Source organism: Chenopodium album, chromosome 12 (genome assembly GCF_948465745.1).
Source record: "Chenopodium album chromosome 12, dcCheAlbu1.1, whole genome shotgun sequence".
Classification (NCBI taxonomy): Eukaryota; Viridiplantae; Streptophyta; class Magnoliopsida; order Caryophyllales; family Amaranthaceae; genus Chenopodium; species Chenopodium album.
The window spans coordinates 26,814,363-26,840,717 of record NC_137845.1 but is presented as its reverse complement, the minus strand read 5'-3'; the positions used below and the strand labels follow the sequence as shown (position 1 = coordinate 26,840,717).

The 26,355-nt window shown below is 36.0% G+C and overlaps 1 protein-coding gene, 1 non-coding gene and 1 pseudogene across 2 annotated transcripts; 1 reads left to right on the top strand and 2 right to left on the bottom strand.

The window, feature by feature from the left end:
* Nucleotides 1–254: 254 nt before the first annotated feature.
* On the bottom strand, nt 255–764 carry LOC145571079 (protein FAR-RED IMPAIRED RESPONSE 1 pseudogene; annotated as a pseudogene).
* A 1,666-nt stretch (nt 765–2,430) lies between these two features.
* LOC145570465 (peptidyl-prolyl cis-trans isomerase FKBP19, chloroplastic-like) lies at nt 2,431–13,223 on the top strand. Its single transcript, XM_081629561.1, has 12 exons — nt 2,431–2,810; nt 2,900–2,944; nt 8,527–8,593; nt 8,687–8,848; nt 10,493–10,578; nt 10,682–10,732; nt 10,990–11,070; nt 11,169–11,213; nt 12,164–12,219; nt 12,543–12,618; nt 12,695–12,836; nt 12,918–13,223. Exons 1-11 carry the CDS (start codon nt 2,472–2,474, stop codon nt 12,788–12,790), a joined length of 1,104 nt encoding a protein of 367 aa, XP_081485687.1. The 5' UTR covers nt 2,431–2,471; the 3' UTR covers nt 12,791–12,836; nt 12,918–13,223.
* Nucleotides 13,224–25,856: 12,633 nt separating this feature from the next.
* Nucleotides 25,857–25,962, bottom strand: LOC145573473 (small nucleolar RNA R71). The gene has a single exon (XR_014097490.1). It is a non-coding gene; the product is annotated as a small nucleolar RNA R71 (small nucleolar RNA).
* Nucleotides 25,963–26,355: the final 393 nt, after the last annotated feature.

Sequence of the window (26,355 nt, the reverse complement as noted above, 5' to 3'; positions counted from 1 at the left end):
ATAAAACTTCAAGACTTGCTATCTACTAAATCCAATTAAATATTCAAGGACTTATATACATAAACAAGAAATAAACCTGTTAGCCATTCATCATCTTCTAATTCATGTTTCTGGATCACTGCTTGCCAATTACTCTCAAACTCTTCACAATCTAGACTGTCATAAATTGCATTCTCGAGGTCCTCATGCATAACTGGATAATCAGGGAGCTTGCCCAATTTCTTGCCAAATTTCTGATTAATGTGCCAAATGCATCATCGGTGAGTGCTTCCCTTCATGGTCAACTTTAACGCTTTCCTCATTGTCGGGTCCTGATCAATAAGAATCCCAATGGGCTTTTTCTCGCCCATACACCGCAACCAGTTTGAGAAAACCCACTCAAACGTTTCTGAAGTCTCACGGGATACCAGTGCACAGCCAAACAAAATTGTTTGAACGTGGTGATTGACCCCAACAAAGTTACAAAATGGTAACTTGTATTCGTTCGTAAGGTATGTGGAATCAAAAACCACTACGTCACCAAATTCCTCGTAGGCCACCCGACTCCTTGCATCTACCCAAAGCACATCTTGTAGGCGCCCCATCTCATCTACACGATACGTGTGGAAAAAATTAGAATTATCATCTACCATTCGCTTAAAGTAAGCAAACATGGCCTTTGTATCACCCTCCTCAAATTGTTCCTTTCTTTTTTTCGCCACTTCTTCGTGTAGATCTTGCTGTGTGAATTGCATGTTCTCCCTACCATTTCTTTGTCGGGCCATACAGTTAAAAATTTGAGCTACGGGAACTCCAGCTCTCCGATTATTCAACAATTGTTGCACCAAGTGGGGATTGTCATTGAGGAACTTTTTCCTAAATTTTGTAATGTTTTTTGACTTTCTTGGAGTAGGGTTGTGACCGACATGTTCAAGATGCACCCTCTTAATTAACTAGTCACCATCCTTATTCACAGTGGCATTCAAATGAACAGCACAATCCACTTTTTTGCTCTTCCTTTTAATCATCACTTCTTCACAAATTTGAGAATCACTCACAAATGTAGACCCTATTGTCTTCCTCTTCCTTCCTGGAAAACCGTAGCATTCACAAGTCCATGTCACGTTCCTCTTATCCTTTGCATTCGCTCCTTTCCCTATTGTTGCTCCACACGACCAAACAACACCAAAACCTTCCTGTTTCCCATAATTCCTAAAGTACTCGTCAATTTTTTGCCAACTATCAAACACCATTCCCACAGTCGGAGGGGGAAGTGAAACCTCCACATTCGCAAACTCTTCAATCTCCACACTAATAGCCACATTACTCTGTCCTTTTGTAGGAGTTTTATAGGACTCCTCCCCAACATTCACCTAGATTCATTACAATAATTACATGAAGTGAATATAATAATTACTGCCATGATTATTATTATATATCAGCAATATGCCAAATAATGATTAATAAAATAATGATAATTAAATCACAACACCCATGTCATACATTTCCAACATATTGATTCATTAACAAATATTTAATTCATTATTATATTAATAAACAACCCATCCCAACAACAAACAATCTAACACCACAATTCAGAATTGCATGCTTACATGCTAATCAACAGATTGAGTAAAAATCAATCCCCAATGTGCATAAAATCAAGCCCTAATTGCAAGCCCTAATTTCAAAGATTTTGAAATTCACCCAACTAATACCCATACCAAATATACAGGTAAAAGAACCGAAATTGATATACTTACGAACGACATAATAATAGAACAGTCGAGAAAGTTACCTCCTTTAGCAATTCTTCAATTGCTGCTGCACGAGCTTCGTCTTCGCCATTAACATCTTGCTCCTCTGAACCACCGACAATCACAACTTCCTCCACTACATTTCCGACATCAACGACTCCCTCTGCTGGAATACCTCCGACTTCCTCCGCAACGACATCGTTCTCCGCTGCTGCCCAATGTCCCCCTACTAAACCAGATTCAACCTCTATACAATTTTGTAAAAATGGACCATCCAAGATTAACATCTTCCTTGCCATTTCGACTCATAAAGAATTTCACTTTCAAATTTTGAAAACCAGGGAGGAAAATATTATGGGGAAGTCAAACCAGGGGAACGAAGAACAAAACCTAAGTGTGGGGAAGTCATAAAGAGGGTAAGTCAAAAAGTGTTTTTCGTCTACGTATACAAGTATAATACGCTTTTACCAAATACCTTCACTTTTCTTTTTTTTTTTTCCCACTTCTTCTGAACCCGTTATGCTTTTTTGGCCCACTCCCCCCCCCTTACTTTCCCACCCCGTTTCCAATGTTATGCATTTTTAAATGCATAACTTTCCTCCATTTCTAGTTTGCCACAGATGTCATAATGCAATATTCTTATGTTCCAAGTTCACCTAGTAAAATAAAATAAATAAACATTAATCTGATCCTCCGTACCAAAAGCAGACTTCATTAGATAAGCTTAGAGAGAGAATGGGAACCCAGCAGTTACAACTGCCACTACCATCATCATCATCATCTTCAACTTGTTCAACTAGACTTTCTTCCATTTTATCTCATCACTACAATTGCCGTAGCACCACCACCTCACTGCTTTTCAACCGCAGCAGCACCAACACCAACACCAACACCAACACCATTCTCTCTCTTTCCCTCAACCATGTCAACCACCGTCGTTCAATTCAGCACGGCCGTGTTGGTATGGATGACTCGGCTATTCCGGCTACCACTACCGCTTTCGAGGATGACGAAGACGATGTAGAACCCGAACCTACTCCTGAGGATCTCGAATACATTAGCCAAATTAAAAGAGTAATTCTATCTTCTCTGTTTGTAGTATGTCTTAATGTTTGATTTTATTGGATTATGAATTTTGATTTTATTGGATCATTCTTGTTTAGGTTTTGGAGCTTCTCAGGAAAAACAGGGACATGCTTTTTGGAGAGGTACATAATTTAAAATTTTGCTTAATTTTTTGCACTACACTAGGAATTTTTTTTATTTTTTTTTTGGTTTTTTAATTCTTTGTAAACAGAAGATTAATTTCGCATTTATAATGCATAAAATCCTGTATTTTTAGTGAAACAAAGTTGATTGATATTATAGGAACTAGGAAGTATATGGACTTTGGGTGAAAAAAAAGTGTGTTCCATGAAGGCTTTAATTGATCTAGTGTAAACATGTTCGGTTGATATGGTTTTACATGGATTATAAACACGATAGTCTTTCTTTGTTTGATTCCTTACCAGAAAAGTTACTCCGTACAAAGAAAGTAAAATTTGAAGTGGAAGGGAGAGGATGGACGGGAGGAGAGGAAAAATAAGGTAAAGAGTAGGGAGTACAATGTGTCTTTATTGGGTTAGTGAGGCTCAAATTTTGTTGAGCCCAATTTATTTGGTCTTTAGGCTGCTAGTTAATCTTGCATGTTGACTTATTGGATGCAAATTGTGGAAGCTTTTAGAAAATGATACAAATTGTTCACAAACAATTCTCCTAGTCTTCCTCTTTTGTGTTATGGGGTTGTTTGTAAATTGGGCTGTTGTTGCAGCCTGGTGGATTTGTCTCAGATTAGATTTACAATATGGCTGATACGGCGTAAAAGGGGTGGTCAAAGACTCAAAGGTGTTGTTTGCCATTGTCTTATGGAGTCTGTATATGGAGATGAATTTGAAGTGACACACCTTAAACCTTTTATTTTAGAAGCCAAATATCAGATCTTATACTTGAAAAGGTACATTTTGTAGGCAAATTGAATTAAGTATAGTAGCAAGATTGAGGGAAAGAAAATTTGACAGCGATAATATGGGATTTCCTTTGGTTGATATGAAGAATAGGGGTAATGACTAATGAAGTGGCGATAAATTGATGTGACAAATCACAATACTAAAAATTTCGGATTACATCACTAAAAATATACAGGCCATTTCCCTTGACTTAAATGAATACAGTGGTCACAGGGAAGGTTAAGACTTCAAACAAGTTGATCAATGAATATCTTAGGATATATGTTATTCATAAGACACTCATATCTGTTTTCGAGTAACATAGCACTAATTACGGCCAAAATTTGTCTAAGACATAAAAAATATAGTATAATATATGAATGTTTTATTCTTTTGAGATCAAGATATGTATATTTCACCAAAGTAGCATCATATTGGCTAATCATTAATATGCTTATATTGTTTATCAATCTAGTCCTGTTGAAAAATGAAGCCCTTATATTAAATTGGGGATTGAGGAGGGTGAATTTTTGGAATCATAGAGTTAGGAAGGTAATGTATGGGTGAAAAGGGTTACCTTTAGGAAATTGAGTATGTTAGCTCACCCATCATATCAAACAATATGTAATGGAAACAACTATTTCAGTTTTGCACTTGAAAGTACTATGGTATTCTAAATGTATTTGTTAGGCCTTACTAAGAATTCCATAATTTTCTCTCTATGCCATGAATACTATAAGCAATATTATTCACATTTGATCCTTTTTTTTTAGGCAATTAAAGAAAATTTTATTAATTTCCAAAGGAAGGTACAAAGGACTAAACAATACCAATCAACTGGCACAAATCACCTCTGAAGAAACCTAACCCCACCATAGGAGAAAGCTAATATCATGGAATAACACAGAAGAGTCCTGCATTTCTGGCACAAATCACCTCTAATTACAGCAAAGCTCAACCAAATAATAATCTTTCTGAACATCAGAGGCTCAGAGCACCTACTAGCTACCTTAATGCTAATATCATGGAATAACACAGAATAGTCCTGCATTTCTGGTTAAAAATGAGAATTCCTTTAAAGCCAATTGCATAAATGCATTCTGCAAAGAACATCAGAAAAAGGTTATGCTTGATAGTACGTTTTTTGCCACATTTGATGGCCCTATCAAGCTCCCTGGTAAAAGAATCAGGTCTTCGGTGAAAATTTAAAATCTGCAGCACCAGACTTCAGACCTAGGAGGAATGATTACACTGAAAAACAAATTCTCAACTGATTCATTTCCACTGTTACACAACTTGCAAATAACAGAGGGGACCATAAATTCTAGTAAACAGTCTATTCAGAGTTGGCAATCTTCCCCATAGAGTCAACGAGGTTATAAACAAGCTCCTGGGAGTTGCTTGACTATTACAAAGAACTTTGCTCCAAGACACCTTAGGATGAGAACCATTAAGATGTTAATACATTTTCTTAATGATCCATTTTTAAGAAATCCATCCCAACTACCAGCATTAAGAATAAGAAGTGCACATCCAAATATTTTCCTCAAAGCCCATGACATATTTACTGAACAGTTAAGAGCAGACAATCCCTATGTTTCATATAATATGCATCCACTGCGCACTAAAGCTTGTCTTCCTTACAATAATAAACCCAAAGTAACTTACACATAACAACTTTATTCAACAATTCCCTATATTTGATGTTCCAGTTTCACCTATTAAAATTAATTCGTACTATATACTTAGGGGCCATTTGGTTGGGGGTATTCATTAAAGGGAATGGGAATCAACTTTCCACATTTCCTTTGTTGTTGTTGTTGTTTGTTAGGCCTTTTTTCCCATTCCCTTTATCCTCTTCATTCCCCCAAATCCTTCTAAGTTGATTCCCTACCCCCTAGGTATTTCCTTTCCCATTCCTTAGCCACCACTACACCACCATACCACCACCCTCCTACCTACCCAAATCACGTGAAACCTGCACCACCGCACCACGGGCAGCCACGTCACCGCTTGCTGCCTCTCTCCCACCCCTCGCCGCACCTCCCCTCCCCTCGTCGGCCATCTGCACTCCCGAAACCCTTTTCCCATTCCTGTAAAAACCTAAAAGAAACCCTTCTCCATCAGTGTAAAACGGCCGGCCGGCCCCCCCCCCCACCCTCGAAACCCAAGGTGCTAGGGTTTTGAGGGCGGGGGAGGGTCGACCGACGGGTTTTACTGGGAGTGAGACTAGTTTCTAGGGTTTTTTGTGGTTGAGGGAGATTTTTCGGGGTAGGGGAGAGCTATGCGGGGGCTGAGGAGGGGTGGGGGAGGGCCGACGAAGGATGGCGAATGGTGGGGGAGATATGGCTAGTGGTTTGGTAGATGGATGGTGGCCGGAAAAGGTGGAAAGTGAAGAAATTAGGTGGTTGTGTGATGGTGGGATTGTTTCCCTTAGTTTTTAAAACAAACAACATAGAGAAAGTAAGGTATTTTCATTCCATTCTTTTCTTCTCTCTTTGTTCATTTCATTTCGTTTACCCTGTGCGAACCAAACGATCCCTTAATCTTCATATGTTACTCCGTATAAACACAATAGTTTTTCTTTGTTTGATTCCTTACCAGAAAAGTTACTCCGTATAAAGAAAGTAAAACTTGAAGTGGAAGGGAGAGGACAGACGGGAGAAGAGGAAAAAGGAGGTAAAGAGTAGGGAGTAAAATGTGGCTTTATTGGGTTAGTGAGGCTTAAAATTTGTTAAGCCCAATGAATTTGGTCTTTAGGCTGCTAGTTAATCTTGCGTGTTCACTTATTAAATGCAAATTGTGGAAGCTATTTGAAAGTGATAATTATGCACAAATTGTACACAATTGCCCTAGTCTTCCTCTTTAGTATAATGGGGGTGTTTTTAAATTTTTCTGTTGTCGAAGCCTGGTTGATTTGTACACAACCTTTTGCTTTAAAAGCCAAATATAAGATCTTATACTTGAAAAGATACATTTTTGAAGCAAATGAATTATGTGTAAAGAGTAATCATAATCAACAAGAACAGAAGGTGAGTTGAATGAAGTAAAATATTGTGTAAGAGATGGGAGAGGAGAAAAATAATAAAACGTAGGAGTGGGGACCATGTGAAAAGAGAGATATAATACGTATTATAAAACAAGAGATGTCCCAAATAAGGAAATGGGGCACTTTTAAAAAAAAAAAAACAGTTGACTTAGGAAACTCAATCAATCAATCAAAGCCTTAATCCCATAAGAGGGTCGGCTACATAGATCCTCCTCCTCCATCCCTTACGATCCAATGCCTCATGCACATCGACATACTTCATATCCTTTCTAATTCCTACCAACCAAGTCATTTTAGGAAACTTAGGCATTTATTATTAGGGAATTTTGGGGGTGGGGGTGTAATTGGATTACCTTGAGAGAATATAGCTGATTGCTCTAAGTTTAGTGATGGGGACAGAGTGTCAATGTGAGTGTTAATACTAAAACTTATGTAATCATTCAGGACTTTACATGGAAATTTATGAAATTCAAGGGTTCCATCTTACTTGACTGGCTATAACAAAGTATGAACTGCAGTAATAGTTATAGACTTTGGTGATGGGTCTTGTCGGTGATGCCAAGCAAAGAGGTCCCTAAGGAACTAGTGATACGCAAGTGTACACTCAAATGGGACAATTTCAATAGGTGTATAAATTATTTTTCTAACATTGGCTATTGGCCCACCCCAAAGCTTTCAGCGTTAGTGGGGAATTCTTTGGTGCTGAGGTAGTGTTTTGTCCCCAGAACACATCAGCTTCTTTGAATCTTTGGTGGAGAATATCTTTTTTTTTTTTTTTTTTTTTTGAAATTTGTTTTAGATGAATGGCTATCCTAGTTTGGATGTGCTTATAAGAAACGTTATTTTAAGATTGTATTTGCACCCTTTTAAACGTTCTTTCTAACTAAAATAATGTTTCACTCCTACCATACAATACGTAATATAGACAGAAATGTCTTTAATCTCAATAGAAAATTATGTGTGGATTGATTTTTTTTTTTTTCTAAACCTTTTTGGCTAAGTATTAACCTTGCATCTCCTTTGAGAAAATCTTTGAGCCTTAATGAGCTTGATGCCACTTAAAATAAGGATGTACAATCATTTATCGAAGTAATTATAATCAATGTATAGTTTTAACTATATTTATGTTGGTTTACTATTTTAAAAATTTGGTCCAAATCTGGCTTACAATTAGCTATTAATATATATATGTTGGTTTACTATTTTAACAATTTGGTGCAAATCTGGCTTACGATTAGCTTGTAGAAATAGTGCTTCTCAACTAGTCAGGTTGTTAGGTGCAAATTGATTTTTTTTTTTTAATAAATACGAAGTATAATTTTTACCAGAACTATATAGAATACGATGACAACATTTGTATTGTTGAATAATTTGTAGCTGGTCTATAATGAATGGTACATTAGGAGCTAACTACATATCTATGACTGGAGACTTCTAATCAGTGAGCTAGAATTTAAGTACATGTCATGAATCTATGAGGTACATGTCATGAATCTATGAGGTATATGTCCTATAGGCTATAGCTATTAGGTACATATTGTATTGTAAAGCTATAATGGTTTTATTTATAACACAAGTCTTTGATACAGGGTTTGCACATGATACAGTGTACTCTTTCCCAGCCCCTGTGATTATGATTAATCATCTGTTACAGTCCCTTTATTTATTTATTTATTTTTTTTTTTTATGATTATGATTAATCATCTGTTCTGGGGGTAAGTTGTGATAATATTTTCCTTCTTTTTGTTTCTTCCAGAAGTGGTTCCAGAAGTGGTTGTGGAGCTTTGATTGTGATCCCTTTTCTGAATCCCTCAATTTAACTTGTAAGTTGTAACCTGGAGGCTTTAAAATACTCTGCATATATTATGAAAAGATTAGATTTTTGTTACAATAATATTTTCTTGGAAAGAGGATAGGTAGAAGAGTAGGTGATAATGATTGCAGAAGAGTAGAGTTGATCAAACGAAGGCAAGTTCTATTGTCATCAGTTGGATCCATTGCTGGCTTTTTGAACGCTGCTTCCTTGTTACCAGCCCCTCCTTCTATAGCTGCTTCTTCAGGCTCCGGATTTGCAGACAGTTAAGTTTCTATGAAACTTGACAAACTTCTCTGATTTTGTAAGTATGTTTTTGTAGTAACAACCTAAAATTGTGGAGTCGTTCATATTAAGGGTTTACTTGATACTTTAATATGTATTTCCTCCATTTCTTATTACTTGACATATGATACACTTCATCTAGGCACACATATTAAGGAGGAGTGAGATTTAAAGACGAAATACAAAAATACTCTTTACGTAAATCCCACCCCTACCCACTAACCTCATACTCTTCTCCATGTCAGAACAACCACATCAATCAACTTCCTTAGGACCACCACAACTAACATTGTCGTTGATGTAACCACTACTGCAACCTGTGCCACCACTGAGAAAACACAACACTACTTGTTATGACACCACCTCTGAAAAAACTCAACACCACTTGTTATGACACAACCACCTACTCCACTAGTAAAAAACTATCACTGTCACTCAATAACAACCTTAAAATTGAGGAAAAAAAATTAATCAAAATAACTAATGCCAACTCAAAGAACACTACCTAAAATAGAATAATACAAGATCTAAACACACAGAAAAAACAAAAATAAAAAAGGTGATGGATTCATCCCATTACCACACAATATTATCTCATATTTCTCTCATCCCCATCCCAATACCCATCACCTTTGTACCTATCTATATAGGGGAAAAAAAAAGAGTGCCCAAATTCCCACCATCTATTGTCAAACACAAACATATTTTGCTACATATAGGACGATGGACTCCTCTTATCTTGAGCTAGTTTTTGGGGATCACTCTCCTATTGTCATGTATCAATGGTATTTGAGCCGACCACTGCTCCTTTAGTCCACATGTGACAGATGGAGGGACGTCGGTGCTTGCTGGGGCTAGGAACCATCTCTCTCTTCTGTTCTCCCTCCCTTCTAGCGCAAAGTTTGCCACATGAGATCATGTAGCCTGCGAAGAGGGGTGGTATGTTACGGTCCATAACAAGCTATGGGACTTGAGTCCCACATTGGTCGCATGTGGGGGTTATATAGGACAATGAGCTCTCCTCCTCTTGAGTTAGCTTTTGGGGATGACTTTCCTATTGTCCTTTATCAGTTTGGGAACAAGGGAAGAAAGGGGCTGCCATGGTACAAGAGAGAGAGAGAGAGAGAGAGTATTGAATCAATGAATGCATAGGGAGTATTGTGGGGGTAAGAAAGGGTAAAACAGGGAATGAAATTTATGAAACTTACCTAAAATAGAAATATTTTAAAAAAAAAACCTCCAAAAGAAGATGCATGTCAACTAAATTTGGAACGGAGGAAGTAACTCGGGGGCTTGATAACGTTCTCCTGTTTTTAAAATTTAAAATAAAAGGGAGGGAGGGGGGGGGGGGAAGGGGGGCTCATAAACTGCTTGTGTGGATTTATTAATGTAAAAAATCAGAAGACCAAACATAACTAATTATCGAATGGATATAGCCTCTTTGTTATATACTTGTAGGATAAACCTTCCCCATCTCTTCAAAGATTGAGACTCTAAATGTCTAAAGAGGCATATGTGTTGTTGATCCTAGTCGGTGTGCAACTTACCGGCAGGGAACTTGGGGCCCACTTATTTTGATCTCTCTAGGTGTCACAGTGGTTGTCTTTATCTGTTTCAATTTCAGTGCCTGCACTCAGGGGAAAAGATTATGGAAAGACCAAGATGCGTTATCCTGACTATATCGAAACTGAAAGTGGCCTCCAGTTTAAGGTTAGGTTATTCTGTCCATCTTCAAACATTAACATGTGCCCACGTGTTCACGATCATTTCTAGTTTTCATTTTGTCTTAACCTTTTTATGTTTTGCAATCCAGGACTTGAGAAAAGGAACTGGTCCAACCCCTAAGATTGGGGAGACTGTGGTGGTGGGTCATCCAAATCCAACTTGAACTTGCTCAATTCGCTTCAGTTTTTCATGTATATAGATTTATTGCATACATATCTTTCTAGCCCTTAATTGGTTTTTTGCTTTCATTATACCGTGTATATAGGGGTTATAGAGTATGTTGTGAGAGCTTTGTCAATCAAGTTGAAGGAACAATTTTGTTCACTCAATTGATTTCTATTTGTTGATTTTGTTGTATGAGAATATTTATAACATTTCAATTATGAAAGTATTCAGGTGGATTGGGATGGTTACACAATAGGATACTATGGACGTATATTTGAAGCTCGTAATAAGACAAAGGGTGGGTCCTTTGAGGTATTACTCTGATAATAATATGCCTTTATCCTCTATACTTGTTATCTTGTTGGTGCGACTAAAAGCAGTTTGTGACTTTTTGGTCTTTTGATATGTAGGGCGATGACAAGGAATTCTTCAAATTCAAAATAGGATCCCAAGAGGTATGTGACTTTCATATTTCAAACAGTGATGTATGGAAGGAAGCACACATATCATATGTTCATTCCATTTTTTCTTGACTGCATTCAATTTATTTATTTTTAAATAACATATCCCCACCATGAATCTCACTTTCATATATATATGCCCATCCACTTGCAAAATTTTGGTCGAAGACTAACAATCTTTGCTGAAGGGGCAAACAATTGAAACAGATATACTAAGAATCAGCATCTTCACTAGTTTAGGGTAGTAGGAGTACATGCTGAGCTTTAGGCTTCTCTAACTGGTGTAAAAATGGGTTATAGACTTGCTATAGACTAGGAAAATCAGATGCAATGTTCTAGACACAAGAACACATATTAAGGTGAAAGCTTGTGGTTGAGTGATATTTAAAAGTAACAGATACAAGAAATATAACTTGAGGCTATAACTCTCCAATAGGGCAGCTCGAGGCTGCTTTTCTCTCTACTAGACTAATCTCACAAATCTCGTAAGAGAATACTATTCTATTGCCGCTACATTATATACTAAGCATTCAGCAATACAAAAGGTACCCTAAAAATAAAGAGATTTGGCTTGTACTGCCATTGCGGCCTTCAAAAACCAAACACCAGTTACCACTCCTCCAACTCCAAGTGCTTCATTAATAACTTTGGCCCTCTTCCTCTTTGTGTTGCTACTAGCTACTGCTGGTACAGATCATGAACCTTTTAGCTTGTTGTTCTTTCTTCTTTCATAGACCTGAATTGGTTGTGAGGGTGGTTTGACCCAATTCATTGTTGTTGTAACTGACAAAATTTACACATAAGAGTGATGGGCATAAAATGGATGACTAAAATATACTAGTATTTAAATTGAGTACAAAAGCTTAATCTTCTTTTACTGCCATTTCATGGTGATTGTAATTAGATTGGAAGGTGTTTGATGAAGCTGATGCCTGACCATGCAGGTTATCCCAGCATTCGAGGAAGCTGTCTTAGGCATGTCATTGGGTGGAATTAGAAGGTATTCAGTTTTTGGCAAAGAATAGGTACTCTTTCCGGTATCACAATTGTTGTGACAAGAAAGCTAGCTTTGAAGTATATACTAAAGTTGAACTCCTACTAACATCTTATTTGAAAAAAAAAAAGAGAGATATTGTGATACAGAAAGAGTACCTATCCTTTGTTGCTAAGGAGAAATTCAGCCGAACATTTAGATCTGCATTTTTAACTAATGTAGACTGATATAGCCATTTTCTGCTCATTGGATTTCTCTATTTTGCAATACTTTCAAAAGTGGAATTTTGTAAGTTGACAAAGGGCAGTTGGATTTCTCGGATGGTGCAGGGTTATAGTGCCTCCAGAACTGGGATACCCTGACAACGACTACAACAAGAAGGGACCTAAGCCAACAACGTTCTCGGTGTGTAGGATATGTCAACGATTTCATTTCGTTGTTCATTCTAATCTCAGTGTTACTGACGAAGTTATATCCACAGGGGCAAAGGGCCTTGGATTTTGTGCTGAGGAACCAGGGACTTATAGATAAGACTCTGTTGTTTGATATTGAGCTCCTCAAAATCGTATCAAATTGAAAGTTGCTGCTCTCGCTGATTGTTGAACACTAATTAGTGTTTATTGGTTAGTCATTACTAATTTGTTTGCACAATGTTGTTTGAAATTATATTATTCTTGAGACTTTCGGTGTTACTTGAACTGCAGCCAAAGGTTTGCCCTTTGTAGTTTTGAGTTACCGAAATATGGAATGGCAAAGGAGTGTGGTTCCTGCTGATGTCGCCTGAAGGCTAATGCTTATGATGTTTCCTTCTATAGTGATATTGTTTTTCATTTAATTTATCTTGTGTTTTTTTTTTTTTTAAAAAAAAAATTATATTTTATCCTCTTTTGCATTGATGGGCATTTGTAATTTCTCAGCATTTTTTCCATAGAAGAACTAAATGCAATTCTACCATTTCAATTGTGTTGCTTTATAATCAAAATGATAAGAATAAATTATTGAACTTTGAATGACGTTTTCCGTTCCATTAGTGCACTTTCTAGCTTAAAAAATTTATTTTAACATTTGTTGTAGAATTTTTTATACTATTTTTAATAAACATTAAAAATACTTTGTACTAAGAAACGTTCTTTATGAGGGTAGTTCATAATGAAAAAGTTGTATTTGTTATGAAAATAAGGAGAAACAGAAAATATAATAGAGAGAGTTGTTGATAGTAATTCTTTTGTTGTCTTCTCATTTCATTAGCCATACTATATATATACATGATTAACAATGTAACCTTCATGGAAAATTAAGATTCCATTTAGTTGGGGGTTACAATAGAAGTAATGGCATATGGGGGTTACATGGGAGTAATGGGGGGTACAATACTAGGGAGTTACAAGCAATAATGAACATCCACAATGAATATATTTTGTAACAGTCTTCCTTGGATGGACATTATCTACAATAGATTTAATGCGCATATATGCTGTTTTATTAAAAACCTTTTTAGGAAAAATTCTGTGGGAAAAAACCATGGATGAAGGAAAAAGAGTGCAGCGTGCAGTTACTCCCCCTCATTATTATATCACTGGAGATCTTTGAGATGACGCAATTCAATCCGATAAACTAGCCTTTTAAACGTTGCAGTTGAAAGAGCCTTAGTAAATAAGTTTGCTAAGTTCTAACATGAATAGATCTTCATAACATTTATATCTCCATTTTTCTGAAGATCATGAATAAAGAAAAATTTGGGTGAGATGTGCTTTATTCTATCACCTTTGATGTATCTGAGCAATACAAGCTGCATTATCATCATATAGAATTGTCGGTGCCTTTTTTCCGAATGATAAGCCACAAACTTTTTTTACATGTTGAATTACCAACCTTAACCATACACATTCATGACTAGCCTCATGAATTGCTCAAATCTTATAATGATTGGAAGAAGTGGCTGCAATGGTTTGTTTCATGGAACACCAAGAAATGGCAGTACCACCATTAGAGCTGTCAATTCGGGTAAACGGGTCTGGTTTGGATCGGGTAAAAGTGGGTCGGGTCAATTCGGGTTAATGCTGTAATCTATGCGGGTCGGTCGGGTTCGGGTGGGTCATGCTTGAGTCGGGTCACGTCAGGTCATACATCTTATCGGGTTTGGGTCGGGTTTAGGTCGTGTTAATGACAGGTCGGGTTACATTCGGGTCAGGTGAATAATAGGTCGAGTTTAATTCGGGTTTTCACGAGTTAAAACGGGTTAGGTAATTCTCGGGTTCGAGTCGAGTTCGGTTCAAGCCAATAATTTGCGGGTTAGAATCAGGTCGGGTCATTCTCGGGTTTGAGTCGGGTTCGGTTCAAGTCAATAATTTGCGGGTTATAATCAGGTCGGGTCATTTCCAAGTCGGGTCATTCTCGGGTTCAAGTCGGGTTTGGTTCAGTTAATAATTTGTGGGTTATAATCAGGTCGGGTCATTCTCAGGTTTAAGTCGGGTTCGGCTCAAGTCAATAATTTGCAGGTTACAATTAGGTTGGGTCATTTCCAAGTCGGGCCTTGTTCGGGTTCAAGTCGATTTTGGTTTAAGTCAATAATTTTCGGGTTATGATAGGTAATTTCATTTCCAAGTCGGGTCATGTTCGGGTTAAGGTCTCAAATATTGGGTTAATTTGAATTTCGGGTTGATTTCAGGCCGAGTTATCTTGGGTTCGAGTACATTTTTTGGGTAGGTTTGTTAAAAGCCTTTTAATAGATCTAGTTCAAGTCACCACTTTCTCGAGTCCAAACAAGTCAAGTCATGACCGGGATCATGTAAATTATTCGGGTCAGATTATCATCGAGTCATTGTCATATACTCATGCTCGCATTCAATCATTATCACGTTCAATTCAATCATTATCCGAAATTATTATTTTTTAAAAAAAAAATTTTATCTGAAATTGTAATTTTTTTTTTTTATATACAATATAAGATAAAACAAACAAGCCTAAGGTCCAAGAGTATTCTCAAACCGTAATTGACTACATTTAGAATGCACATGCACCTACAAAGTAGTAGTATTTGTAAACTGTAATTGGTTAATTGAATTATAGAATGAACTTGCACCTAAAAAGTAGTAGTATTTGTAAATCTTAATTACTAAATTTAAATAAAGAATGTACATGCATCCAAAAAGTAGTAGTATTTATAAATTTTTATCATTAAGATTGAGGAAAAATGAAAAAAAAAAAATCCTTTGAAAGATTGAGGGAATATCTTCCTTCCTTATCATTAAGAAAATAACTGCACTATACAATGTACATGCCTTTGTCAATCATTATAGGCTAAACTCTAACTAAATATAAATAGATACTTCTTAATTATCATTTTTATCAAGCTAAGTATTTCCTTTGACTATATAACAATATATATGGCAACATACTAGGGAACTATAGCCTATAATTTAGGAAGATAATTATCTCCTTTGACCATACAAAAAATATATACTATATTTAACTCTTAAATTTGGGGATGATGCTTCTTTCTTTTGCTGGCCTGGACCGACTTGGTCTCCCTAGACAAAATGCTTTGATCAATAATAATAAGGCGGTCTAAATTGAATTTAAGGTGATTTGGAATCAGGTTAGGAACAATTTGGGTTGAATTTAGGTCGGATCAATAACAAGTCGTGTTGATTTCAGGTCAAGTTAGTAACAGATCGGGTTGAATTTTGGGTCAGGTTAGTAACAGGTCGGGTAAAATTAGGGTCGGGTCAATAACAATTCGGGTTGAATTTGGGTCTAACAAGTCGGGTTGATTTCGGGTCAGGTTTGTAACAGGTCAGGTTGAATTTCGAGTCGGGTTAGTAACAGGTCGGGTCAAATTCAGGTCGGGTTAGGAACAGGTCGGGTTGAATTCGGGTCGGGTTAGTAACAGGTCAAGTTAAATTCGGGTTTTAACGGGTTAAAACGAGTTTGGGTCAATTTCGGTTTAGGTCGGGTTCGGTTCAGGTCAATAATTTACGGGTTACATTTGGGTCAGGTCATCTCCAAGCCGGGGCGGGGGGACGAGAAAAGAAAGGGCTCCGCACAGCATCAGCCCTGTTTAAATTTAAAACTGAACGAAACTTTTGTTTAACATTTCCGGAAAGACCACCTATTTGTTCGTTTACCAGGTTCAGCACGAAATCATAAATCCCGAAGCAGTTATAGATGCTATAACAAAACTTCGTAAGAAAATATCTCGGGAACTCTATGAAGAGAGAATGAAGTCTCAACCGAAGAATCGGTGTATGTTCGGGTTTGGGTTTCAAATACTCGGGTTAACTCGGGTCTAGGGTTGGTTTCAGGTCGGGTCAGGTCGGGTTCGGGTCACCATTTTTTCGGGTTCAGTCGGGTCGGTATTTCGGGTCAGGTCAGCTTTTGACAGCTCTAACCACCATATGTGAACACATATCCACTTTGTGATCGAGCATTATGTGGATCAGATAAATAACCTGCATCTGCAAAACCAATCAAATTTTTTTGGACAACTTAGGGAAAAACAAACCCATATCCTTCGTACCTTGAAGGTGACGAAGTATATGTTTAATACCGTTCCAATGCCTTCGGGTTGGACATGAAATAAACCTTGCTAATAAATTAATTGAAAATGATATGTTAGATCGTGTATGACCTGCAAGGTACATTAGTGCTCCAATTGCACTTAGGTATGACACTTCAAGACCAAGAATTTTTTCATAGGATCATTTCCGACCTCAGGGAGTGTAACCATAGAAAATCTTTTAAGGACTTTTTCTATGTATGTTGGTTGATGCACAAGGATTTCATTCTCTAGGTGCTCTTTTTGTAATCCCAAGAAAATTTTTGTCTTTCCAAGATCTTTCATTTCAAACTCTTTCTTTATATAGGCGACAGTCTCCGAAATCTCTTCAGGAGTTCCAACGATATTCAAATCATCAACATACACTGCAATTATAACAAATCCTGATACAAATTTCTTTATAAAAATACATGGGCCGATAGGATCATTCTTATAACCTTCTTTTAACAAATACTCACTTAGACAGTTATACCACTTACGCCCAGATTATGTCAATCCATAAAGAGATTTGTTTAATTTAATACAAATATGTTCTCGAGAACTAGATTTTGTTCTGGGAGCTTCATGTAAATGTCATTACCCAGTGGGCCATATAAATAACCTGTGACTATATCCATCAAACGTAAGTCAAGTCCTTCTTTTATTGCCAGACTAATCAGAAATCTAAAAGTAGTTGCATCCACCATAGGAGAGTATGTCTCCTTATAATCAATACCGGGTCTTTGTGAGAATCCTTGTGCAACTAATCGTGCCTTATATCTTACAACTTCACTCTCCCATTTATATCCCACTGGCTTTAAACCTTCAGACTACAGGTCCGAATACTTCCTTTTTTCTAAAAGATTTAATTCTACTTCAGTTGCTTCTTTCCTTTTTGGCCAATCATTCATTTTTTTGTCTACATTCTTCAATGCATTTTGGCTCATGATCCTCAGTATTATCCATAACATCTAATGCTACATTGCATGCAAAAATATCATCGACGTCAATTTGATTTCGGTTCCATGTAATTCCAAACATGATATAATTTGTTGAAATTTCTTCATTATTAGGTACCTAAATTTCTTCTTGTATCATGTCTAAAGTATCTTCTGGATATCCTTCGAAAATTATTTCTTCAATTTGACCATCATCAATCATTGCTCCTTTTCTTTTCCGAGGATTCTTATCTTTGGAACCTATTGGTCTTCCATGTTTCTGACGTGGTTTGGACTCATTAACAAATTTATTTTGTCCTTCCGGGACATCTATTTGAAATGGAGCATTTACAGCTGGAATATGTGACTTAGTCACTCTTTTTGGGTCAGCAAACGAGTCTTGCAATTGATTTGCTAAACTTTGTAAATGAGTTATCTTTTGAACTTCCCGTTCACATTGTTTAGTTCGAGGATCAAGATAGGATAATGATAATTCATTCCATTTAATTTCCTTTTTCAACTCACTTTTTTCCTCCCCCTAATGTTCGGAAAAGTGACTCGTTAAAATGACAATATACAAAACAAGCCGTAAATAAATCCCCTGTTGTAGGATCAAGGTATTTAATTATTGATGGGGATTCAAATCCAACATATATCCCCAACCTCATTTGAGGACCCATCTTAGAGCGTTGTGGTGGAGCTATTGGGACATAAACCGCACATCCAAAAATTCTTAGATGGGAAAGATTTGGTTTATGACCATAAACCAATTGTAATGGGGAGAATTTGTGATAACTTGTTGGCCTGATGCGAATTAGTGCTTCTGCATGTAATATAGCATGTCCCCATGCAGAAATTGGGAAATTTAATTTCATAAGCAGTGGTCTAGTAATTAACTGAAGACGTTTAGTTAATGAATCTGCCAAAGTGTTTTGTGTATGAACATGTGCAACAGGATGTTCAACATTTATCCCAATGGACATGCAATATTCATTGAAATCTTGAGAAGTAAATTCACCAGCATTATCAGGACGAATATTCTTAATTGGAGTATCTAGAAAATGTGCTCGTAACTTAATCAATTGGGCAAGTAATCTCGCAAATGTCAGGTTACGAGTTGACAACAAGGACACATGTGACCATCTAGTAGATGTATCAATTAAAACCATAAAATATCTAAATGGTCCACATGGGGGATGTATGAGCCCACAAATATCTCCTTGTATACGTTCCAGGAAACTAATTGATTCAAAATTAATTTTAGCTGGTTATGGACGAATTATCAACTTGCCTTATGAGCAAGCAGCACATGAAAAGTTATTATGAACAATATGCTGGCTCTTCAAAGCATGTCCAGTGTAGGCGTCGTTTCAGCTATTCTGGGATAATTTCAGGCTTATGGTTATCGTTATTTATTAATTGGGCTAAATTAATAAATAACGAAATGAATTAAAAATAATTACTTATGCCTACACCCTAGTGTAGGTAATTATACCTACACATCCCCCCCCCAATTTACCCCTCTCCCAAATAAAGTCTCCCCCAAAATAATACAAATTATATATTTTACCATTATTTTCTACTTCGTAAAAAGCTTTATTCTATTGTTTCTCTCTCCAAAAACCATCATCCTTTATTTTCTTTGTCCAAAAAAATTCATCATATTCATTTTCTCTCTCCAAGAATCTTCATCTTTAGTTTTCTCTTCCTAAAAACCTTCATATTTTTCATCATAGAAGTTTCATTATCATCTATTGATATCACTTCTTATGGGAGCTTCATTGTTGACGCAAATCATTGATGAGGTACTAATTTCTCTCTCTCTCTCTTTTTTTTTTCATTTCGATGATTTGATATAATTGTTAAATATTGATTTGATTACTCTAAAATTTTTCCTCAAATTGATTGTCAAATCATAGAAAAAAAAATTAATATGTTGGTTGAATTATATCAATATTTAAAGTACTCTTGTGTTGAATTAGTTTTGGTGTGTTATTATATTATATAAGTAGTAGACATAAATAATTGAAAACAGAGTGTTGTTGTCCTAATTTTATGGATAGTTTGATCTATTTCGTCAGATTATTGAGATGTAAATTTAGTTTAGAGTGAAAAATAATTGTTGAAGAATGTTCACTTTCGTTATGATAGATGTTCATTAGCGTATTAGTAAATGATCATTCGCATATTAATATATGAGCATTAGAATTCTGATGTATGTTCATATTATTGTCATCTTCATCAAATTTTTTCTCTAGAATTAAAGATTTTGAATTAGATTTTGTGACTTCTTATACTTTTTTGTGGAAGTAAGTGATACTTATAATTGTAGTTGAATTATATTAATGTTTGATATTCTCTAATTTTGTGTTAAGGCGTGATTTTATATTATTAATTGTTAGCCTAGAATTTTAAAAACTGTGTACAATTTGTTCTATTTTTTTTATGATTGTTATGACTAATAATGGAAATTTCTTTTTTATATCATCCATTCTCATATTGATAAATGCTCATTATGATCTATATATACGTTCATTCACATATCAATTGATGACCCTTCAAATTTTGATAAATGTTCATTTAGATTTTTATATATGTACATTCTAATATTTAAAAGTTGTCACTTAGATTTAAATGCACCTTCGTTTCATTCTCATATTTAGGAATGCTCATGGGTCTCATTTGGATATCGATACTATATACATGTAAATTGTTTATTGGTAGATGTTTATTCAAATATTAATATATAAATTATTCATCCTTGCTTGGATATATGTATAGTCACATATTTATATAATGTTCATATGTAAAAATCATAAGGAATTATGAAATTATTAGCCATGGAAAATTTAATATAGAGTATAGTTGTGCTAATTTTCTGAATTAGTTGAGCTTTCGTTGAATTATTGAGATTTGAATTAGTTTATAGTGAAAATAACTTTTGGATAAATGTTCATTTTCATTTTGTAGTTGTTTATTATGATATTAGTATATAATCATTCACATTCTTACCTTAGATCAAATCAATTAGGGTCCAGTCTTGAGAGAAGACTACCCTAGTTTACATAGATGTTCATTTGGATATGTGCATATTCACACATATATTAATATATGTTCATTCACATATCACAAAATGGTCAAAAATAAATCACATGTTGTTCATTCATTATAGAAAATGTACTATTTATTACTTTACAATGTATTTATTTTCGAATTTGTTATTGTTATTCATTCGTAAATGTTCAATTTTAAATCCTTAGATTTCACATGCTTTGTTTAAAATGTGTTCATGGTTGTATTTATTTTTAATTTTTTTTTAAAAAATGTGATCTCTTATTGTATAGGATTTCAAGTAAGGAAATTAAAGGCGACAAATATATTTTCCCATCTTATTAAATTTTTCATGGAAAACACACTAATATCATATGATTAGAGGTGCAACAAGGAGAATATATCTATACAGACACTTTATTATACCAAATGTAACAATAAATTTGTTCATTAAACATGACACATATGAACATTTAGGATTTAATGGTTCACTTTCATATTTATGAAACCATTACATGAAATAGAATAGAAATGTGTTATTATTAAAATTAGATTAAATTTATTTTATATTGAAATTTATTTTTTTAACAACGTTTAATTTAAATAAATTGAATTCTTAGATGTATATACTTGCATACATCTTATTATATTACTTACACAGTTACACGTAGCTCATGAAATGAACATTTGATAATACAAAAATGAATATATGTTGAAACATAAATAAACAAAGATGAACGTTTGATGATGTAATACTTCTTATAATAAAAATGATTTGAGTGCAGTAACCCTTATAAATAAACTTGTTCTCAGTTTTATTTATAGAAAATTCTAAAAATACGATTCAAAAAATATACGAAGTATTAATTAGAACAAAAAAACTCCTTGCTAAAAAATGAACATCTAATAATATAAAAATGAACATGGATTGCAGGCAGTGTTCCCTACCTCGGGGTGTAGGTAAAAATTTATAGATTTAAAAGGGTTTGGGCTAAAGTGATGGTTGGACTATGCTTTGACTAAACATTAGGACTAATATGCTGACTGATATATTGATTGTATTTGACTGGACATGGATATAAATCTGCCGTGTCACGGCATCGTGCAGCGTGACGCAACAAAAGCGACGCGCGTGTCCTGCATGACTCAGGAATCTTCAAGCGAATATTCTTGGCATCCTTTGACCAGTTTGAAAAAGTTTCCGCAGTATTTTGCCAGTTATTTCTTCACTTAAAACTCGCAGGAAATTCTAACTGATATTAAATGGTACCGAAATTATCATTTTGCCCCCAACAAATATTAAAGTCATATTTCCATCATTTCAAGCACCTAATACGGTCGAATATACTCGGCTTGAAGGTCTCACATTAACAAAACATAATGCAACCACTGTTCGGGTGCAATCGAACAATCATCAACAACATTTATGAAACATCTAGTGATCATCTCCCAAGGCTCGAACGACGCCTACAATTTCAATTTCACTAAGTGTTCATGCCTTGGGATGAAATCACCGCCAAATGAAAGATAAAACTCAGGGCTACAGATCCATAAGGAGCACAACATGTAACTCTTTCTAGATTTTTGGCAATGACCAAAACAAGTTGGCACTTGTGCAGGATATGGGAATAAAAATCCTGGTTGACTCAAAATAAAAAAAATATAAATAAAAAACTATGACTTGACTCTAATAAAAAAAAAGGGTTAGATAAGAAAAAAAATTATTAAAAAAAGAATATGCAAACATAAGCACATTGTCATGCATGAGGCAATGAAGTTTGTAACCTAAAGTCAAGTTCTATGTTCCACTATAGTCAAACTTATTTGGGTGTCAAAAGAGTACCATGGTTAAGAGTTTGGACGCGTTAGCAATTGACGGAGGGAAATTCTAGGTCGTTGGATTCTAAAATTCCCTTGATCAAACAAAATTTATAACCAAACCTACTCCTAGTATAGAGGTAAGTCCGAGTCAAACCTTAAGGAATGGAGGTAAGTGCTATGGTCTTAAGTCAAGCTATTCCGAAGTCTAGGCAAACGGTATGGTCTAATACAAAAACTAATCAACACTACTATTTGAATATGAAAAAAAAATATAAAAGATACTAGGGAATTAGGATCCACATGCATTCATGATAAACATGCTAATTGGATAGGAAATCAATCAATCGGATAATGCGAGGGAAAGTAGTAATTACAATCAAAAGCACTTGAAAAGCTATTTCCTAGACGTCAAACTAGTGGTCTCTACGAATGACTATGTTAGGAACATCACGAGTCAAGTTCAATCGATAAGAGTAGCTTCCAAATCAATGTGTCGTATCAATGAAAACTACAATGCAATCTAGCTTGATAATTAAGGTTGATCACTCCTCAAAACATCAAACACATGCACAATTTCTACCAACCACTACTACAAAAAATCCATATCGAGTCGCCTGTAAATGACCTAACGAGTCGCTTTAAAGGCGACTCCATAGCCACCAACACAATAGCTTCCAACTTTACGAGTCGCCTCTGAGGCGACTGGATAGCTTTTATATAAGTCGCCTATTAGTTATTAGGCGACTCTATTTGTTAAGCTATTGTGTCGCTTGTGTTGAAACAGGCGACTCCATAGATTTATCTAATGTGTCGCTTGTGTTGAAAGAGGCGACACATAAAAAATCAACATTTTTTCCAATTATTTTTATTAGCTCATATAATGTTAATGTTTATGACACTCAGCAAGCTTGATCTCTGGTTCTTTGCCTGGAAGGTTGAAGTTCTTGCCATTATGCCAAAGTTACTTTTCATATATATAAGATATTGTAAATATTTTAAATACATTCTTAGAATTAACCTATCGAGTCGCGTCTTACGTATTAGGTGACTTATAATTAGGGAGTGGTCATATAATAAAGCACCTAACAAATCGGACTTTTAAAGTTGCCTGTATATAAGGTACGACTTGTAAACATATTGAGTCACCTCATACTTATTAGGCGACTTGTTAAAATAAAAAAAACACCTAATGAGTCACCTAATATACATGAGGTGACTTGATAGGTTTACAAGTCACACGATATATGCATGCGACTCTATAACCCGACTTATTTGGTGGCTTAAATTAGATTTTCAAAGTCACTTGAATATAAGGTGCGACTCATTAACCTATCGAGTCGCCTTATACATATTAGGCGACTCATTAGGTGAGAGTCATAGATAACAAAACTCACCTATTGAGTCGCCTAATATGTATAAGACGACTCGACAGGTTTTCGAGTTGCACCTTATGTACAGGTGACTTTGAAAATCTAATTTTAACCACCAAATAAGTCGGACTATAGAGTCGCATGCATATATGGGGCGACTTGTTAACTTATCATGTCACCTCATATATATTAGGCGACTTGTTAGGTGCTTTGTTGATTTTAACCCCAACTTAAAGAGTCGCCTAATAAGTATGAGGCGACTCGATAGGTTTATAAGTTGCACCTTATGTACATGTGACTCTAAAAGTCCGACTTATTAGGGATTTTTTGTAGTAGTGAACTAATTTAATCACAATATAAAATCAATCAAAATCCCCCAATTAGCTATGACTTATCACTCATACATGCTTCACCACATCCCTATAATAAATCTACTCACTACACATTGTAAAATTGAATAGCAAAACTAAACAAATCACCAAATTCATCATCAACATTGTGTTCAAATTATCAAAAATCAAATCAAACATTCAACTAGAAATTTAACCAAATATCAAGAATCAAAAACTAAATTGGAATACAGAGTAAAGAATTCTTACAAAGCTCTTATCAAAATCAAAGAGGATGAAGATTAGAAGTAGAAATCAAATCACCAAGTTTTTCTCTCTAGAATCTAAGAACTAAAGTTTCCCCAATTTTAGCTTCTCTCTCTAAAAATCTAAATCTATTCAATTCTAATACAATTCTCTCTCTAAAAAGCAAGAACATCTATATTTAGTAAACTATCAATGGAGAAGTTAGTTAGACATCCAAAAAGAACCCATGCAGGCGCTCCCTCTCCTCATATTACGCGGCCGCAAAGAAATGGGTACGGAACGGGGGAAACAGGGTTGCGCACACGTGCAGCGTGCCTGCACGTGCGCGCCCGTGCCCCAGCCCTGTGTGCCCGCGCATGGGAGCAGGGCAACTTTCTCTCATGCGTCCAATGATGCCTCCGTGTGCTCCACTTGATGAACTAAAGATGGGCACGGGTCATGCCGGCACGCGGGCGGCACGGTCCCGGCACGATTCCGGCACGGCCCGGCCCGGCACGGCGGCCCACCTGTGGGCCGTGCCGTGAACAAAAATCTGGGAATTGGCACGGGCACGGCACGAGGCACGGCGGGCGGCACGGTGACGGGCCCGTGGGTCGGCACGCCGGCACGGCACGTGGCACGAGGGCACGGCCGGGCACGGCCCGACACGACACTCATAATTTTTTTTTATTATATCTATTGTTGTTTTTTTGCTAAATTAATAGAATTATTTATATAAACTTAAACATAATTAGGTAAATAATTTATATAACCTTAATAAAAATAAAGTTGTTCAAAACAAAATATATTAACATTAACATAAACATAAATTAATAACATTATTTATATAAAATTAAGTGGTACTAATATATATATATATATATCTAATGCCTTTCGATCCGGAAATTGAAAGGACAACTACAAGGTTGAGAGTTGCTAAACAGTCTTCAAGGCAAGAAGAAGAGCAATTCACCATGGGAGATAACCATAGAGTGGCATTGAAGGAGTTAGGGGAGCCTATAGGTATGAGAGTGGAATTGTTCTACCCACGACACCAGCAACCGACTTTGAGATTAGACCGGCCATGATACTTTGATAGAGAGGCCTCAATATAGTGGTGCAAAGCATGAGAGTCCCCTTAACCATCTTAAGGAGTTCGAGAAGTATTGCAATACCATCAAGGTGAATGGGGTTTCTCAAGAGTTTATTCGCCTTAAGCTTTTCCCTTTTTCTCTCATTGGACGTGCATTGGAGTGGTTGGACAAGGAGGTGAAACCAAAATCCTTGAGGACATGGGATGAAGTGACTAAGGAGTTTTTGTCTCGGTTCTACCCACAAAAGAAGACGGTCAAAGCAAGAGCTCTCATTTAATGCTTCAAGCAAAAACCCAATGAAAGTCTTTATGAGGCATGGGAGAGGTATAAGGAATACCAAAGAGAGTACCCACACCATGGGATTCTTACCTATCAAATTATCTAAATCTTCTATGGAGGTCTAAGCCCTCGAGGAAAATCTTGCCTTGATGCGGGAGCCGGAGGACTAATAATGGACAAGACGGAGGAGGAAGTGGTGGACGTCATTGAAGATGTAGTGATGCATTATATTTATTGGCAAGATGATGAGCGTGCAACAAGAAGCAAAAGTAGTGCTTCGGTGTACTCGGTTGATCACATCAATGCCATCAACAACTTGTCCTCACAAATCTTGGAATTAGGGAAGGAAATGACCTCTATCAAATCCAAACTTGAGAGTGCTTCATCTCAAGCACCGATTCTTCCCTCCCAAAATAAGGGGAGAGGTACATTTCCTAACTCAAATCCCCTTCCCCCTTCTAGCAACATGTCTAATGG